The 17,630-nt window shown below is 39.4% G+C and overlaps 1 protein-coding gene across 4 annotated transcripts in view; it reads left to right on the top strand.

Annotated features, from left to right (window-relative positions):
• Positions 1 to 17,052, top strand: part of OSBPL3 (oxysterol binding protein like 3) — a 217,753-nt gene extending 200,701 nt beyond the window's left edge. For all 4 annotated transcript variants that reach the window (XM_049894802.1, XM_049894799.1, XM_049894803.1 and 1 more), the window contains 4 exons: positions 1,155 to 1,299; positions 4,346 to 4,472; positions 8,788 to 8,910; positions 12,592 to 17,052. In XM_049894802.1, the coding sequence (XP_049750759.1) occupies positions 1,155 to 1,299; positions 4,346 to 4,472; positions 8,788 to 8,910; positions 12,592 to 12,688 (492 nt within the window). In that variant the 3' untranslated portion in view covers positions 12,689 to 17,052. The remainder of the gene's footprint in view (positions 1 to 1,154; positions 1,300 to 4,345; positions 4,473 to 8,787; positions 8,911 to 12,591) is intronic.
• Positions 17,053 to 17,630: the final 578 nt, after the last annotated feature.

The raw sequence follows: 17,630 nt of genomic DNA, 5'->3' as shown, positions 1-17,630 counted from the left end.
GCTGTAGCAGAGCCAGGGCCTCAGAGCATAGGACATCTTGGGGAATTTTTCACCATTACCTTTGTGCCAGCAGACCCACCTCTGGTCCCAGCCCCACGTCTCTTACCTGGACCACAGCCATGGCCTCCTTCTGGCCTCCCCGCTCCCACCCTTACTCTCATAAGGTCTATCCTCAGTGCAATAGCCCAGAGGGATCCTTTTAAAACATTAGTCATGTCGCATCATTTCTTTGGCCAAAATCCTCCAACAGCTTCCATCTTACTCAGAGTGAAAGCTAGCACCCTCACAATGGTCACAGGCTCTGCACTGTCTGCAGTCTCATCCCCATTTTACCAGTCTTGGAATGGGAATGCTGAACCTCCAAAATATGGCCTGAAAGTGCCACTCAACTTTATTGGTTGCCAAATATGGGTACTGTTTTAATTGAAAATAGTACTAGACTTTTTGATTTATAGAGAAATGCCTTCTTTTCTTTCATAGAGATATTTTAAGAACAGCCAGGTAATTGGGAGTTTTGAAAATTTCAACTCTAGGGAGTTGGAGCTCCCTCTGCTGGCGCTAATGAGGTACTGTATAGAACCAGCAAGTCTTCCTTTCAGATGCTAACTAAAAACATCATGCGAATACAGGTTACATAAGGTTCCTATGGCTTGGCTGAACAAACCTAGTTTTGGGGAAAAAATCAAAGAAACTGAAAGATGGACAACCAACTTGACTGGTTTCTGTCTAATTCCTTTAGAGAAGAAATTATATGAGTTAAATTTCTATTAAGTTACAATCAGAGCCACGGTGACAGCCGGGGAACACCTCCTCTCAGGGGCTGTAAAGGCCAACCACACGACTTGGCAGATGTCTAAGAGAGGAAACGAGACTTTCCTGCCTACATTATTGAAGCTATAGTAGGAAAAAAAGAAATTGTCTTACATAAATGTTGGTTATTGAGTTTCAAACTGCAAATAGAGGATTAACTATTATTTGTATTAAATAACTAAAAGCATGATTTAAAAAAAGAGAACCAAGAACTGGAAAAGTATATGCAGTGTAGGACTACTCTTGTGGCACAGTCTCTCTGTTTCCCTTTCTGTTGCTTTTCTTAGTATCTGAAGTAAGTTGACCACAAAGTACTGACCAGACAACTCTTCTTTGAATTCCAGGCAAAATACTGGAGCACTAACCCCCACGAGATTGAAGGCACAGTGTTTGACAGGAGTGGGAAAGCGGTGCATCGACTGTTTGGGAAATGGCATGAAAGCATCTACTGTGGTGGCCCCTCCTCGTCCACTTGTGTCTGGAGAGCAAGTTAGTGTCCAGGTTAATGAGCCCAGCCGAAGGGTCGGCGGGTGGGTGCTGCAGGAGGAGCTACAGCAGGCAGACATCAGTGTCCACTCAGGTCCTCCAGTCAGCACCTCCTTTGGACTATGCTAGAGGCCTTGAGCCTTACTGCATTCATCTAATCCTATTTCAGACTCATCGTCATGCTTCTTTACAACACCTCCATCGGGCTACTAGGTCCTGGGTTCTTAATTCTGGAATGAAGCCAGTGCTGATCCCTGATCATTCTCTGTGGGAATCTTACAGTCAATACAGTCACGGAACATCACTCCTGCGCCTATATTGGGCACTAAAAAGGAATGTCAGTCATTTTAGAGTAGGGACAAAGAGAAAAGTGTCCTTGGAAAGGCAGAGTGACTTAGGGTTTATATAAGAGTTAAGGACCCCCCAGGTTCACCAACACCATAGGCCACTCTGATCTCTCTTGTGATTCCAGAAGGATGTACAGACTTTGAAGCAGCCAGGAGGGTTAGGGAACCCAAACCTTCATCAACGTGTCCCCACATTTTTAAGACCTTAGTCCGTCTTCCAATCGGATAAATATGTTGTTTTCAAGTAATAGTCATATTCTAAAACCATTGTTCTGAGGTACATCTGTTAGGATGCTTTAGGCTGATAAAAATAAAAAAAGAAAATCATTCTAATAGTGGCTTAAACCATTAGGTTGTGTGCTATTAACAATAAGAGAGGAGACGGGTGGCCCCAGAGTGGTTTAGGCAACGTACCTGTGTCAAGGACACATTCTGCCATTCCCAGTGTGTTGATGATGTTTCCCCTCATGGTTGTAAAATGTCACGATTCAATACTATATCCCCACGTGACAGCACACCAAGCAGGGAAGAGGGAAGATAAAAGCTTTCTTCTCTCCTGACTCTTTTTTCAGGAATGAAATATTTTCCAGAGGCCCCCAGCAAATGTGTCTTTACATCTCATCAGCCTGCACTAGCAAGTTAGAAAGGGAAATGGCTGTAAAGTAGGCTTCCACCAATGTTTCTTTCAATGGATACCAACCACATCTTGCATCATCCTAACAGAGGTTGCCATGAAGCTAGAATGAATTAGCAGCCCTGGCCTTCTTCCTAACTTCAGAGGTTCAGAGACACATGTGAGATTTTACAAGTGAGGTGTACACTGTTATAGACTGAATTGTGTCCCCCCCCCCCGCAAAAAATATGTGTTGGAATTCTAACCCCTAAACTTGTGGATCTAATCCGGTTTGGAAATAGGGTTTTTGTTATGTTAATTAGATCATGCGCAAGTAGGATAGGCTCTAAATCTAATCACTTCTGAGTTACAAAGGCAGATTAGACACAGAGACAGTTCATATGGGGAAGACCGAGGCCATGTGAGGATCATCTACAAACCAAGTAACAAGGAATGCCCAGGACTACCGATAAGGAAGGAATTGATATGGCCAAGACCCTGATTTGGACTTTCAGCCTTTAGAACTGTGAGAAAAAAATACCTGTTCTTTAAAGCCACCCACTTGGGATATCTTGTGTTATGGCAGCACTAGGTAACCACAATATATGCCCTCTCTTTTGGTTAAACTGTATGTCACAGATGAGAACTACCATCTTCTCTGGAGTTTTAAAGTAGTACCTGGATGAAGGAATGCTCTGTAAGTGGTTGTTATTCTGTTTCATTGACTTTTATGTCTGTGTATTGGCCATGAGCATTTCTGGACAATCTTTTAGAAAAACCACTTTCTTTGTGTATTAGATTCCTATGCTGCTGTAACAACTTAACACAAACTTAATGGCTTAAAACAAAACTAATGTATTATCTTACAATTCTGGAGGCCAGAAGTCCAAAACTTGAGTTGTTGGTATTCCTTCGGGAGGCTCTAGGGGATAATCCATTTTCTTGCCTTTTCTGGCTTTTAGAGGTCACCAGCATTCCTTGGCTGATAGCCTCTTCCTCCACCTTCAAAGTCAGCAGAATAGCATTCTCCACTCTTTCTGAATCTGACCCACCTACCTTCCACTTATAAAGACCCTTGTGATTACATTGGACCCACCCAGGGAATCCAGAAAACCCTCCGCATCTCAAGATCCTTAACCTAATCACATCGGCAAAGTCCCTTTTGCCATGTAAAGTAATATATTCACAGGTTCCAGAGATTAGGACCTGGGCATCTTTGGAAGGTCGCTATTTAGTCTACCAAATTTCACTCTCTAATGGTTTTTTTTTTTTTTTTTTTAATGGTTACTGAGGTGGGGGCAGGGATAGATTTTTAAAGGCTCAATAGGAAGCTTCTCTATTACTTTCATGCTAAAGATATAAGGAAATCAAGACTAGTTAAAAAGAACTTCTGAATCTTCCCCTCCCCCAAAAAATGGGTCTACAGAAGAGTTCAGAGAAAGCATTTGCATTTGTATCTCAATAGTGAGAGCTATTGTGGATTTTATTTGTCTAGATCGAATTTACCAAACATGTAATTGTATTATTTTTATCTAGAATTCAAGATAGAGCAATACTCCCGATGGTTCTGAACTTCGATATTTAAGATTGGGGGTGGGAGGGCAAGAATTGTTGAAAAGGAGGACAGGAATAAAAGGAGAGAATTCACATTTATTGACCTCCCTGCTAGGGCTTCAGAACTATTTTAGGTGCTAGAGAGAGTTTTGGGAGACTTCGACACCCCTCAAATGAAAAATGGGTTCTCTAGAGAGAGAGAGAGCCTTGTTAGTCAAGTAAGAGACCCAGAGCTTTTTTAACATGATTATTTTAGTAAGTTATTTTTCTAGCATAAACCAGTATCCAATGAAAATTCACAGCGTTGTATAAATTTAATATATGCCCCAGACAAAGGAGGCCTTATCCCTGTAAGACAGAAAAAAAATTTCCAGAGAAGAAACTTTGTAAAGAAATATTCAGCACGTATTTGCTTAGGTGAGAGGAAAAAAAAAAAAAAAAAATTAGTGTTGGCCAGAGATGAAAAAAATGAAGAAATTAAAATGTAATGTAAATGAAATGCAAGATAGGGATGAATAATTTATTTTTCTTTTAGATCCCATGCCCAAAGGCTATGAGCAATATTATGGCTTTACACAGTTTGCACTAGAATTAAATGAAGTGGATCCATTCTCAAGGTCTTTATTACCACCTACTGACACTCGATTTAGACCAGACCAAAGGTAAGGATTTCTTTGAAGGTCTTTCTCTCCAAAAATGTAAAACTTTTTACAAAAATTCTTATTAACAGCCCCCAGGTCCCCAGAGGAGCCTGAGAGAGGTAGCTGATGTCATCAGGTGTGACTATAGCTTCAAGCAACAGTGATATGGAAAACATGGCCTAGCCTAGGCCTTTGTGTTGCATGGACTATATTCATTGTAGAGCCCCATTTATATTAAAAGACCCCAAAAGTATTTATTTTTAGTTTTACTGTGTATAATAATGAAGGACTTACCTTCTTACTATTTATTGGAAAGAGAGAGAAGCATCCGGTACCCTCCCCCACCCCTGAATTTGAATCATCTTGGCGCACTGAGGTCTAACTTCTGATCCTAGATTTGCTGCTAACACGCTGTGTGACGTATGATGAGTCTTTTCATCTTCCTCAGCCTTAGTTTTCTACTTGGTAAAAAGGAAACAATTTTCTCTCCCCTATGTACTTTCTAACTGAGACTCAAAAACCAGAGACAAAAAAGAAAAGATTGATAAAATTGGCTTCTTTAAAAAACAAACAAACAAACATTGTTTTGGGCAAAATAAATAAAAATGTATAACCAAAGTCAAAAGATAAATGGCAGGCTGAGAAAACATATTTGCCGCTCATACTGTGAATTGGTTTTAGAAATCAAGAGGAATTAGATCAACCTATAGAAAAAAAGACATAGGAAAAAGAACAGACCTTCACAAAATAGGAAATACAGATGGCCCTTAAACATATGAAAAACACAAATTTTTTTTTCTTTTTTTAATTTTTATTGTGCTTTAAATAAAAGTTTACAACTCAAGTCAGTCTCTCATAAAAAATTTATATACACCTAGCTATTTTTTTATCTGCTCCTAGTTGCTCTCCCCCTAATGAGGCAGCACACTCCTTCTCACCAGCCTCTATTTGTGTCCATTCAGCCAGCTTCATCCCCCTCTGCCTTCCCCTCTCCCCTCCAGACAGGAGCTGCCCACATAGTCTCATGTGTCAACTTGATCCAAGAAGCTCAATCCTCACCAGTATTATTCGCTATCCTATAGTCCAGTCCAGTCCCGGTCTGAAGAGTTGGCTTTGGGAATGGTTCCTGTTTTGGGCTAACAGAAGGTCTGGGGACTAAGACCTCCAGGGTCCTTCTAGTCTCAGTCAGACCATTAAGTTAGGTCTTTTTATGAGAACTTGAGGTCTGCATCCCACTGCTCTCCTGCTCCCTCAGGGGTTCTCTGTTGTGTTCCCTGTCAGAGCAGTTATCAGTTGTAGCCAGGCACCATCTAGTTCTGGTCTCAGGCCAATGTCGTCCCTGGTTTATGTGGCCATTTCTGTCTCTTGGGCTCATAATTACCTTGTGTTTTTGGTGTTCTTCATTCTCCTTTGCTCTAGGTGGGTTGAGACCAACTGATGCATCTTGGCCGCATGCTAGCATTTAAAACCCCAGATGCCACTTTCCAAAGTGCGATGCAGAATGTATTCTTAATAGATTTAATTATGCCAATTGACCTAGATGTCCCCTGAAACCATGGTCCCCAAACCTCTGCCCCTGCTGTGCTGGCCTTCAAAGTGTTCGATTTATTCAGGAAACTTCTTTGTTTTTGGTTTAGTCCAGTTGTGCTGACCTTTCCTGTACTGTGTGTTGTCTTTCCCTTCACCTAAAATAGTTCTTGTCTACTGTCTAATTAGTGAATACCCCTCTCCCTTACTCCCTCCCCAAAGAATCAAAGAATATTTTCTTCTCTGTTTAAATTATTTCTCAAGTTCTTGTAATAGTGGTCTCATACAATATTTGTCCTTTTGCAACTGACTAATTTCACTCAGCATAATGCCTTCCAGATTCCTCCATGTTATGAAATGTTTCACAGATTCATCACTGTTCTTTATCAATGCATAGGATTCCATTGTGCAAATATACCATAATTTATCCGTTCATCTGTTGATGGGCACCTTGGTTGCTTTCATCTTTTTGCTGTTGTAAACGGTGCTGCAGTGAACATGGATGTGCATATATCTGTTTGTGTAAAGGCTCTTATTTCTCTAGGATGTATTCCAAGGAATGGGATTGCTGGATCGTATGGTAGTTCTATTTCTAGCTTTTTAAGGAAGCGCCAAATCGATTTCCAAGGTGACTGAACCGTTTTACATTCCCACCAGTAGTTTATAAGTATTCCAGTCTCTCCACAACCTCTCCAACATTTATTATTTTGTGTTTTTTGGATTAATGCCAGCCTTGTTGGAGTGAGATGGAATCTCATTGTAGTTTTGATTTGCATTTCTCTAATGGCTAATGATCATGAGCACTTCCTCATGTATCCGTTAGCTGCCTGAATGTCATCTTTAGTAAAATGCCTGTTCATATCCTTTGCCCATTTTTTAATTGGGTTATTTGTCTTTTTGTTGTTGAGTTTTGCAATATCATGTAGATTTTAGAGATCAGACACTGATCAGAAATGTCATAGCTAAAAACTTTTTCCCAGTCTGTAGGTAATCTTTTCACTCTTTTGGTGGAGTCTTTGGATAAGCATAGGTGTTTGATTTTTAGGAACTCCCAGTTACCTAGTTTCTTTTCTGGTGTTTGTGCCTTGTTAGTAATGCTTTATATACTGTTTATGCCATGTATTAGGGCTCCTAGCATTGTCCCTATTTTTTCTTCCATGATCTTTATCATTTTAGATTTTATTTTTAGGTGTTTGATCCATTTTTAATTAGATTTTGTGCATGGTGTGAGGTATGGGTCTTGCTTCATTTTTTTGCAGATGGATATCCAGTGATGCCAGCACCATTTGTCAAAGAGACTGTCTTTTCCCCATTTAACTAACTTTGGGCCTTTGTCAAATATCAGCTGCTTATATGTGGATGGATTTATTTCTGGATTCTTGATTCTGTTCCATTGGCCTATGTATCTGTTGTTGTACCAGTACCAGGCTGTTTTGACTACTGTGGCAGTATAATAGGTTCTAAAATCAGGTAGTATGAGGCTTCCCACTTTGTTCTTCTTTTTCAGTAATGCTTTTCTTATCCGGGGCCTCTTTCCCTTCCATATGAAGTTGGTGATTTGTTTCTCCACCTCATTAAAAAATGTTGTTGGAATTTGGATCTGAATTGCATTGAATCTGTAGATCACTTTTGGTAGAATAGACATTTTTACAATGTTAAGTCTTCATATCCATGAGCAAGGTATGTTTGTGCACTTACGTAGGTCTCTTTTGGTTTCTTGCAGTAGTGTGTTGTAGTTTTCTTTGTATAGGCCCTTTTCGTCTCTAGTAAGATTTATTCCTAAGTGTTTTATCTTCTTGGGGGCTACTGTAAATGGTATTCATTTGACAATTTCCTCTTCAACGTTCTCTTTGTTGGTATGGAGGAATCCAACTGATATGAAAAACACAAATTTTTGAAACCACATTGATAAACCATTTTTTAACTTACCAGATTGGCAAAACTTCAACATACTAGGCCTAGGCTATGGGAGACTCAGACACCCTTACAGCATTGCTGGGGGATAATGTAAATTGCTATGACCTCCATAAAGGGCAATTTGGTAATATTTAAATTACAAATTCTCATACCCTTTAACCCAGCAATTCCACTTCTAGAAATTTCTCCTTCAGCTATGCTTACCCAGTGGAAAATGGGAGATGTACAAGGCCATTCATTGTGGCATTAATTGCAACATTAAAAATTTAGGAACAAAAAATACAATAAAATAAAAAATTGGGGTGCAACCCAATGTCTATCAATAGAGAATTGTTTAAATAGGATACATTCACATGATGGAATATTATGCAGCTATTTAAAAAGATGGAGATGTCTATATACTTGATATATAAATCCAAGATACATTGTTAAGTAAAAAGTTAAATAAAAAACCAAGGTACAGACAGTATATGTAACATGCTACCATTTATTTCTTTTTAAAAGGAGTGGGTAAAAATATATATTAGGGTTTGCTTATATATGCATAAAGAATCTCTAGAAGCATGCACATGAAACTAATAACAACGGGTTACCTGAGGTAGGAAGGTAAAAGTGGGTGGGATGGAGGAAAAATAAGTGGAATTAGAGATAGGAGTGAGAGAGAAGCTTTACCCCAAATTCCTGCTTACATGTATTTTTTGAACCATTTAAATATATCACCAATTGAAAAAAGTGATATCTTTCCTAACTACCTCAAAATACCATTTTAAGTGTTGAGAGACGGGTCTTACACATGAGAAAGCATTTTGAGAATCTAAGATACATGCAAGTTTAGTAGGAGTTCTTGTTTTCTTGAAATTGAAATTCGTTCATTTTTTCCTCAATGCTTCAGGTTTCTAGAAGAAGGGAACTTAGAAGAAGCTGAAATACAAAAGCAGAGGATTGAACAGCTACAGAGAGAACGGCGGCGGGTGCTAGAAGAAAATAACTTGGAACACCAGCCCCGGTTTTTCAGGTGTGTGCGTGGACTGTGTGGGTCATTGGCTGATAGGTACTGACCACATTTGATGCTTTTGGTGTGAAGAGAGTGAATAGGAGGGTCCTCTCTCTGGATGAGAGTGTTCTCAGTGTATTTCCTGCTTCAGAGTGGTAAAACCTCTCAGCTGTTCTGGGAACTGAATGTCTAAGGGTGTTTGCCTTTGGGCATACCCTTCCTGGCATTCTTCTTGGGCAGATGTAGTGTCTTCTTTTTTGGAAGAAGCAAGGAAAGACTGCCTGAACCTGGCTCCCAGTTCCAAGCCAGTTTATTAAATTTGTATCCAAGCTTGGTTACCCATGTAGACATATTGAACAAAACAACAGAGATAATTAATAATCACTCCACTGGTAACCAAAATGGAAATTCCAAAGAGTCTAATTCTTAAATTGCAGAAGTCCCATTACATGTGAGCTTAGATTTGGATCTTTAAAATTATTTTAAAAATAACTTGCTAAAAAAGTCTTGTTAAAAAACAGACTCACGGATTTAGGAGGTGTATCAGAGATCATCCAACTCCTCACTTTTTATTTTCACTGATAAGAAAGGAAGGCCCAGGAATGTAGGTCATTTGTTGACAGACCCAGTGGAATGTTCTGGACTAGAGCTTGGTCATTTGTTCATTTTTTTAAAAATCAAAGTGGAAACAGACACGTGTAGAAAAGCAGCAAGCCCCTGTCCTACCCCTTCCATTCCAGTCTTGCTTTCAAGGTAGCCATTTTTTTTTTAGGTTTGATTTTGTTTTGGTTTAATGGGCAACATTATCAATAATAAAATATGCATTCCAAACAACAAAGTAGTAACAATTAATGTTTTATTCCAAAAATGTAATACTCTTTTCCATAAAGTAGTTGTGGAGTACGTCAAATCTCTTCTGATAGTTTCCGCAAACTCAGAACATGAACAGATTGAAGATCAACTGGCCAGAGCCTCATTTCAAAACATGCATAATATTGTTTAAACATTTAAAAAATGGGATAGACACCTTAAATTCTTTTTTGTGAAAGGCCAGAGATAGATTAACAAACTGAGTAATTGATAGGTACATACGTATACCCTTAAGCAGGTCAGTTCTTTTTTTTTTTTTTTCACTTTTCTTTCATAAATCAATAAGTTTCATTTTTAAAAAAGGAAAATCTACATTTATAAAGATGTTCATTACAGTATTTTTTAGAATCGTTAAAAATTGTGAGTAACCAAGCTGTGTCAAGGACTAATGTGAACACATCACAAATGACCTCACGTCTTTTGAGCACTATGGGAAATGAATTAACATCTACATGCAAAATGTAAAATTTATGTAGGCTCTGATCCCATCCATATAAAAATGGCAGCAGAGTTGGCCATGACTCTTCTTCCTTTGGATTATAAAATTATCATGGTATTATTTGAGCAGGAAAGTAAAAAATTGGCCAAAAACTGAGAGTTGTTCAGCAGTAGTAGTCCTGCTTGGAACTTGGGAACTTGGATGTTACCATTAACACTCACTGAGTGTTACCACTTACCATGAACATTTACTGAGAAAGAGTGAAAACATCACTGGAGATTTCAAGTGAAGCTTGCAGTTCAGGCAGAATAGGGCCCCTTTGCATCCCTGGGTGATACAAACCATTAAGTACCCAAGCACTAACCAAAAATTTGGTGGTTCACATCCACTCAATGGTGCCTTGGAAGAAAGCCCTGGCAATCTGCTTCCAAAAGATCACAGCCGTAAAAACCCTATGGAGCACAGTTCTACTCTGCAACACAGGGGGTCGCCATGAGTTGGAATTGACTCAATGGCAATTGATTTGGTTTGGCTGTATAGAGAGGCGTCTTTTATGCAGACAGGCTCATTTTAAGCACATCCCTTTATTGAAATAGGTGAAAAAGTGTGATAAAAATCTATGTTCCTAAGAGTGTGGGAAAACAGACACTTTCCACTTTTGTTGTTAGAAAGTGCTATACTGTAAAACATATAAGAAGGCATTTTAGCAATAAAGTTCAAAATTACAAATGTACACACTCTTTGATACACCAGTTCTATTTACAGGAATTTTTAATGTAACTATACTCCACACTGGTGGCGTAGTGGTTAAGTGCTAGGGCTGCTAACCAAAAGGTCAGCAGTTCAAATCCACTAAGCGCTCCTTGGAAACTCTATAGGGTAGTTCTACTCTGTCCTATAGGGTTGCTCTGAGTCAAAATTGACTCAATGGCAGTGAGTTTGGTCTTGGTTTTATACTCCACACTTACAAAATAACATATGCTCTGTTTATAATAGCAAAAGATTGAAAACAACCTAAATGCCTATCAGTAGAATACCTATTAGCTAAATTGTGCAGCCCATCCATACAGTGGAATATCATGCAACTATTTAAAAAGAAAATGAAGAATCTCTTATTGTTGGGAGCACCGAATTTTTCTTCTAAAGGCTCACATAGTAAATATTTTTGGCTTTATGGGCCATAAAGTCTCTGTAGCAATGACTCAACCCCACCATTTAGCATGAAAACATCCACAGGGTTTTCAATGGCTGATTGTTATGGCTGTGTTCCATCCAATAACACATTATTACAAAAATAGGCAGAAGGCTAGATTTGGCCCATGGGCCATAGTTTGCTGACACCTGCCTTACTGTACTCATGGGAAAAGATTTCAATGTATATTATCATGTGAAAATCAAGGGGTAGAACTCTCTATGTACTACCGTTGTGTAAAAAATGGGAGTGGGGTAGAGGCTGTGCATACACGTGTGCACTACATATCTCAGAAAGAACCTAGGTGATAACATCATGGCCTCTGAAGAGAAGGACTGAGAGGCTGGGAGAGAGCTACAGGAAGAAAACTTCTAACTACATAGCATTTTGTACATTTTGGATTTTGATGTACGTAATATATTTTCTGTTCAAAGACTAGTGAACCAAGGTTATTCTCTCCAGACTGTTATGGCTTCCAATTCCCTTTTTTATGTTAACTTATCACTTCATATGGAACGACCTAGTTGATATGTAGCGGCATAATCACACCCAAGGTTTATTTTCCACTGACCCTGTATTTTACCAAGCTATTTTTTTTTTTTATACCGGTGGCATAGCTTCCAGCATCACAGCAACACGCATGCCCCCACGGTATGACAAACTGACAGACACGTGGGGGAAAAACCTGCTAGTCTAATCCCAGCCAATTTTACATACAACAAACTCTCCCCCTGCCCCCTTTCTCTCAGAAGCACCACTTTCACAGTTTTTGAAAGGGGCAAGGAGGCCTCGGTGGTGCAAATGGTTACCACACTTGGCTGCTAACCGAAAGGTTGGAGGTTCAAGTCTACCCAGAGGTGCCTTGGAAGAAGGGCCTGGTGCTCTACTTCCAAAAATTCAGCCATCGAAACCCCTATGGAGCACATTTCTACTCTAACACACATGGGATCATCATTGGTCAGAACTGATTCGATGCAACTGTTTTGTTTGTTTTTATGTTTGAAAAGTTAAAGCTAGAAGTAACAAAGTTTCCCAGCTTCCAGTTCCTTCACTGTCTCATTACTGGACTATCAGGGACATTGAACACATGTGAGAATGATGTCCTGGAGGAGGAAGGAATAAAGAGGAGGGAGGAAAAAAAGGGAAAGAATGAGATATGAGAATACTTTTAAGAGTCCTCAAGAAGTTGTTTGTTTGACAGGAAATCCGATGATGATTCTTGGGTGAGCAACGGCACCTATTTGGAACTTAGAAAAGATCTTGGTTTTTCCAAGCTGGACCATCCTGTCTTGTGGTGAAAGAGGAACAAAGAAGAAAGATACATCAGTGTGCTTCTCACGTTTGCTTTCTGAAGCAGCACAAATCTGTCTGTATATTTCAAAGATATTATCTAGAATGATCAGTTGTGTTTATCTTATCGTTGTATTTAAGTATATATTTTCTTCAGTGGGTTTCTTTACAATTCCAAAAGTTATCATGACTGTTTATATGAATGTAGAACACCTTGATATTTCTTTTTATATATGAACTATTTAATAAAAATGAAGATTGAGTGTTAATGTGTGGGTTAAAAAAGAAGCTTTAACACTAATTTTCCAAAGGTTAGGGAAAATTCAAATGAAAGTTATGCCTTATAGAATTATGTTGGAGAAAAAAAAAGTCAATTTCCCCCAGGTTCATTAAGAAATCAGAAAAATACCCAGGGGTACTCACCCATGCGTAAGCTATCCAAGTTTAACTTGGTAGCTCAGGGATCTTTTTGCCTCAGACAGCTCTTGAATTGCTCACACAGAACAATTCTGCTGGTGCTGGAATCTGCAGAATCCTGCTATTTGCGTTTTGTGATTGAGGGATGGTATAGGGTTAATGGAGTATATGTTTTTATAGAAAGTGGATATAGCACCTTCTGAAAGAAGAAGGAAGCATTTGTGCTCATGGTTCTGTTGCCTTATGTGCAAAAGTGTACCCTGTTGCCCCATTAATTAAACGCCGTAGGACATCCTGGAGAGGCAATGGGAAAGTTCTCTTCAGTGAGAGCTGAATCCTTGACAAGTTAAGAAACTATTTCCTGCTTCCCACCCTACCCTTGCAGCCCCTCCTGACAGACCACATCTCTCTTGAGTGTGGAACGTCCACAGTTAAATATAAAACATAGAGTGCATTCCACACAGCAATTTGACTTTCTACAAGGGTAGCAAGAGAACTGATTGTTTTAAAGAACTGAACATGTTTTTCTTAAATACTATTTTAGTATTTTCTACCTCTTACCAAGCACCATATTTCAGATCTTGTATAAAAAGTCTGACCATCTGCCTTATAGACAAATGTAGAGAATGGATGTTCTCCCTTTGTACTGTTCGTGCTCTGATAAAGCTCTAAGTGTCTTCTTCCCCTTCCCTACACTTACCCATATCAGTCTTTTGTGAGTTTTGCAGCGGTCTCAAATAATAGGAATTAAAATTACTGACAGGGAAAATTTTGTCTTTTTAAATGTGTTATCTCAAATTACAATAATATAATTTGTGCAGTAGTTGAATTGGGTTATCAATTCAATTCCAGATTACATTAAAACCAAAGCCTGATTTTCAAGCCTTCTAGAAAAAAAAAAAAAAAATTTTTTTCTTACTCTAATGTCGGTAACAATCCTATGGAATATAAAGTATAATGATGTGGTTAGAAGATGTCTCCAGAAAATTGTTTTTAGTTATTTGAAGAATCTCAGAGCATGTGGGATGCTATGAATGAAGAGGAGAATAACTAGCAGAAAAAGAATGCATAATTTTTCAATGTCACCTGAATAACCAACCAGTAGGACAGTATCACGTTTTCAAAATGGAGAGTTATTTAAACTGGATCAGTAGCCTTTTAGAATCTGCAAGTGACTGGCATCTTAAAACATTAAATGACTGATTGAATATTGGATTCATTTATTCCCCTTTATCTAGACATCAGGATGAATACAATGTGCATCTCATTTCCATTTCTAAGCAGTTGAGTGACGCAGTCTCATTCTTTGTCGTATTCTTTGTTCTTGTCTTTTTAAAGCACCCATCCAAACTCTGCTCACAGACACAAGGATGCTGCATGTAGATTTCAGGGTACTCAAGCAGAAAACAAGTCTAGTTTTTACAACATGAGAGAAAACGGAGAATTTTAGTAATATTGGCTATGACATAGGCCCGCTCCAGAGGCTGGCTCAAAAAAGAAAACGACAAAACCTACAGCCTGAATGGATGTAGCTATGTCATGCAGTACTTAGAAATTCTTTAAGTGTCCCCATGCTATTATTTCAGTCCCTCTAATGCTTTATTTTGGGATCAGATAACTGGACCAAATATCTCCTCTGTAGTCATTTTAGTTAAGATGGGGGTGGGGTTGTGAATTAGAATAGGATACAGAATTACATACAGATCTAAAAACCTACTGTTGTTGTTGTGAGGTGCCGTGGAGTCGGTTCCGACTCATAGCGACCCTGTGCACGACAGAATGAAACACTGCCTGGTCCTGCGCCATCCTTCCAGTTGCTATGCTGGAGCCCGTTGTTGCACCCACTGTGTTAATCCACCTCGTTGAGGGTCTTCTCTTTTCCACTGACCCTGTATTTTACCAAGCTATTTTTTTTTTTATACCGGTGGCATAGCTTCCAGCATCACAGCAACACGCATGCCCCCACGGTATGACAAACTGACAGACACGTGGGGGAAAAACCTACTAGTCTACTACCTAACATCTATAAAGGGCTTTCCTGACATTTAAACATCTCAGCAATGTATCCTGCTATTATATTCTTGAAACTAGCTTGAGGGAAAAATGGCTTTTCTTCCCCCCTCTTTTGTCCCTATTCTCAATAGCACCTTTTCACTTAATTTATATCACAAGGACATTTTCTGTTTTTACGACGAAGAAAACAGAAACATGGCACTGTTTGGGAAGAATTGAGGTAGAATTTAATTTTCTGGACTTTGAGCCTCCCAATTAAATAATGCCAATCACTGCACCATTAGAGATACATGTTTTAACCTCCGTTTTATTCCTAATTATTCCTACCCAACTTAATGGTGAATTATAGATACCTGGGGAAAGGGATTTTTTGCAGTTGATAACGTGGCACTTTGGGCGTCCTTGTTCTGCTAATGGAAACCCTGGTGGTGGTGTGGTTAAATGCTACAGCTGCTAACCAGAAGGTTGGCAGCTGGAATCCATCAGGCACTCCTTGGAAACTCTGTGGGGCAGTTCTAACTCTGTCCTGTAGGGTCACTGTGAGTTGGAATTGACAGCAATGGGTTTGGTTTGATTTTGGTTCTGCTAATGACTTCCCAAACTGGAGGAAAGCCATTTAGAAACAAGTCACTCTTGTAGCAAGTGGGGCAGATATGCTCCTTACCAGGTCTCAGAGCAACCTACCAGTTCCTATCAGGCTGACTCCAACTCATGGTGGCCTCATGTGTGTCAGAGTAGAACTGTGCTCCATAGGGTTTTCGTTGGCTGATGTTTTTCAAAAGTAGATCACCAGGCATTTCTTCCAAGGCACCTCTGGGTGGACTTGAACCTCTAACCTTTCCATTAGTAGCCAAGTGCATTAACCATTTGTACCACCAAGGGACTCCAAAGCAACTTAAAGCTGGTCGTTTTCCTGAGTCAGATGTGTTCTGAGGTCTCAGTGCAGCCTCCCCAGGCAGTTCATCCCTGGAAGCCAGGCTGATTCTGGTACTAACTGAATAGATGGAGTTCACGTTAGACAACAGTCCAGTTATCTGTCAAGTTCCTAGAATGCCCCACAGCCCCATTGTCTTCATGAGCTTCCTGTGGGACTCTCTTGGGATGAAAAAAATATATAAAAACTTATTATTATTATTTTTTAAATGTTTACTTCATTTGGACTGCTGCTTTTCTCATATTCTGCTTTGAATTACTTCCAATAAATCATTTGCTTGGGCTTCAAGCATTATCCCTAGTCTGCATTTTCCAGATTTATGATAAGTGGTCTTCTGCTGCTATTGAAGGTGTCAAGCCTAAGAGAAAAATAATAAAGTCTTAGTTTGGCTGTTGAGCCTTGATGTAGGCCTACTACGTAGACTACAAGTATAGTATGCCTTCCAGCTATGGTAGAATTTCCCCAGACCTTTTAGTTATGAGTAGGAGCGATAAACAGTTGTTCTTATGATCTTAGAATGGATAGTTCCAATGTATCAGCATAATTTATTTGAATGTCTTTAATTTTGATATTAACATCTCTACAAATCTATTTTTGCTACAAGATGATGGCTATTTTCATGTGCTTAATTTTCCTTGTCATTGTATCAATCCGTTTCTTGGCCACAGTGTTTATTTTTCTGCATTGGAAATACGTATCACATCAGTTATCTACAAATGGTGGCAGCCTAAGATGCGAACCGTTTCCAGAGACTCTGGTTTCGGGGAATGCAACGGTCGGAAGTTGCTAATTGATTGTACTCTGTATTACCCTCAGAGGCTACTGTCTTTTTTTAATGGATATTTGTAAATCTTCCATTTAACTGTTTGTAAAATGATTTTCTGTTTAAATCCCAACTTTATACCTGTACTCCTTTGCCTCCCAAAAAAGCTCTTACTAATTTGCTCCCCCCACCCCCACCCCCGCTGCCCATGTAGCTAGTTGACAATGAATAAATAACATGGGAAAAGGCTACCTTTGGCTTTGTCTTTCCAGGTTAATGGGGATATGTGGCTGCTGGAACAGGGCAGAGCCTAAACCCTTTCAAGGAAGAAACACACCAACCAAACAAATACCATAACCCGTTGCCGTTGAGTCGATTCCAATTCATAGCGATCCTATAAGACAGAGTAGAAATGCCCCATAGGATTTCCAAGGAACAGCTGGTGGATTCAAATTGTTGACTTTTTTGGCTGGCAGCCAGGCTCTTAACCACTGTACCATCAGGCCACCTAAAGTGATAGAGGTTGAAGATAAGATATTCTGGGACATAAGAAACTTGGAAACTATAGAACTGCCATATTTTTGGTCCCAACATTCCTGAAGCATAACACAAAAGTAGATCCCCCACCCTAGAATGAGGCCTGAGGCAGCTGGAGCCCCAGACAGGTCCCCTCCTCTTGGATCTACCCAGCGTGCTAGGAAATATCATTATTGTTTCTGAGTGTGCCATAACATGAAAAAGGAGAACAGTGGCTACTCACACCAGTTTAACAGCCCTTATTCTGCCCTGTCATGTCAGGCCGTTATGCATCGGAACCTACTAG

This window comes from Elephas maximus, chromosome 8, assembly GCF_024166365.1.
Source record: "Elephas maximus indicus isolate mEleMax1 chromosome 8, mEleMax1 primary haplotype, whole genome shotgun sequence".
NCBI lineage: Eukaryota > Metazoa > Chordata > Mammalia > Proboscidea > Elephantidae > Elephas > Elephas maximus.
Note: the sequence above shows the minus strand (reverse complement) of the source record. Positions and strands in the feature narration are given on the sequence as shown.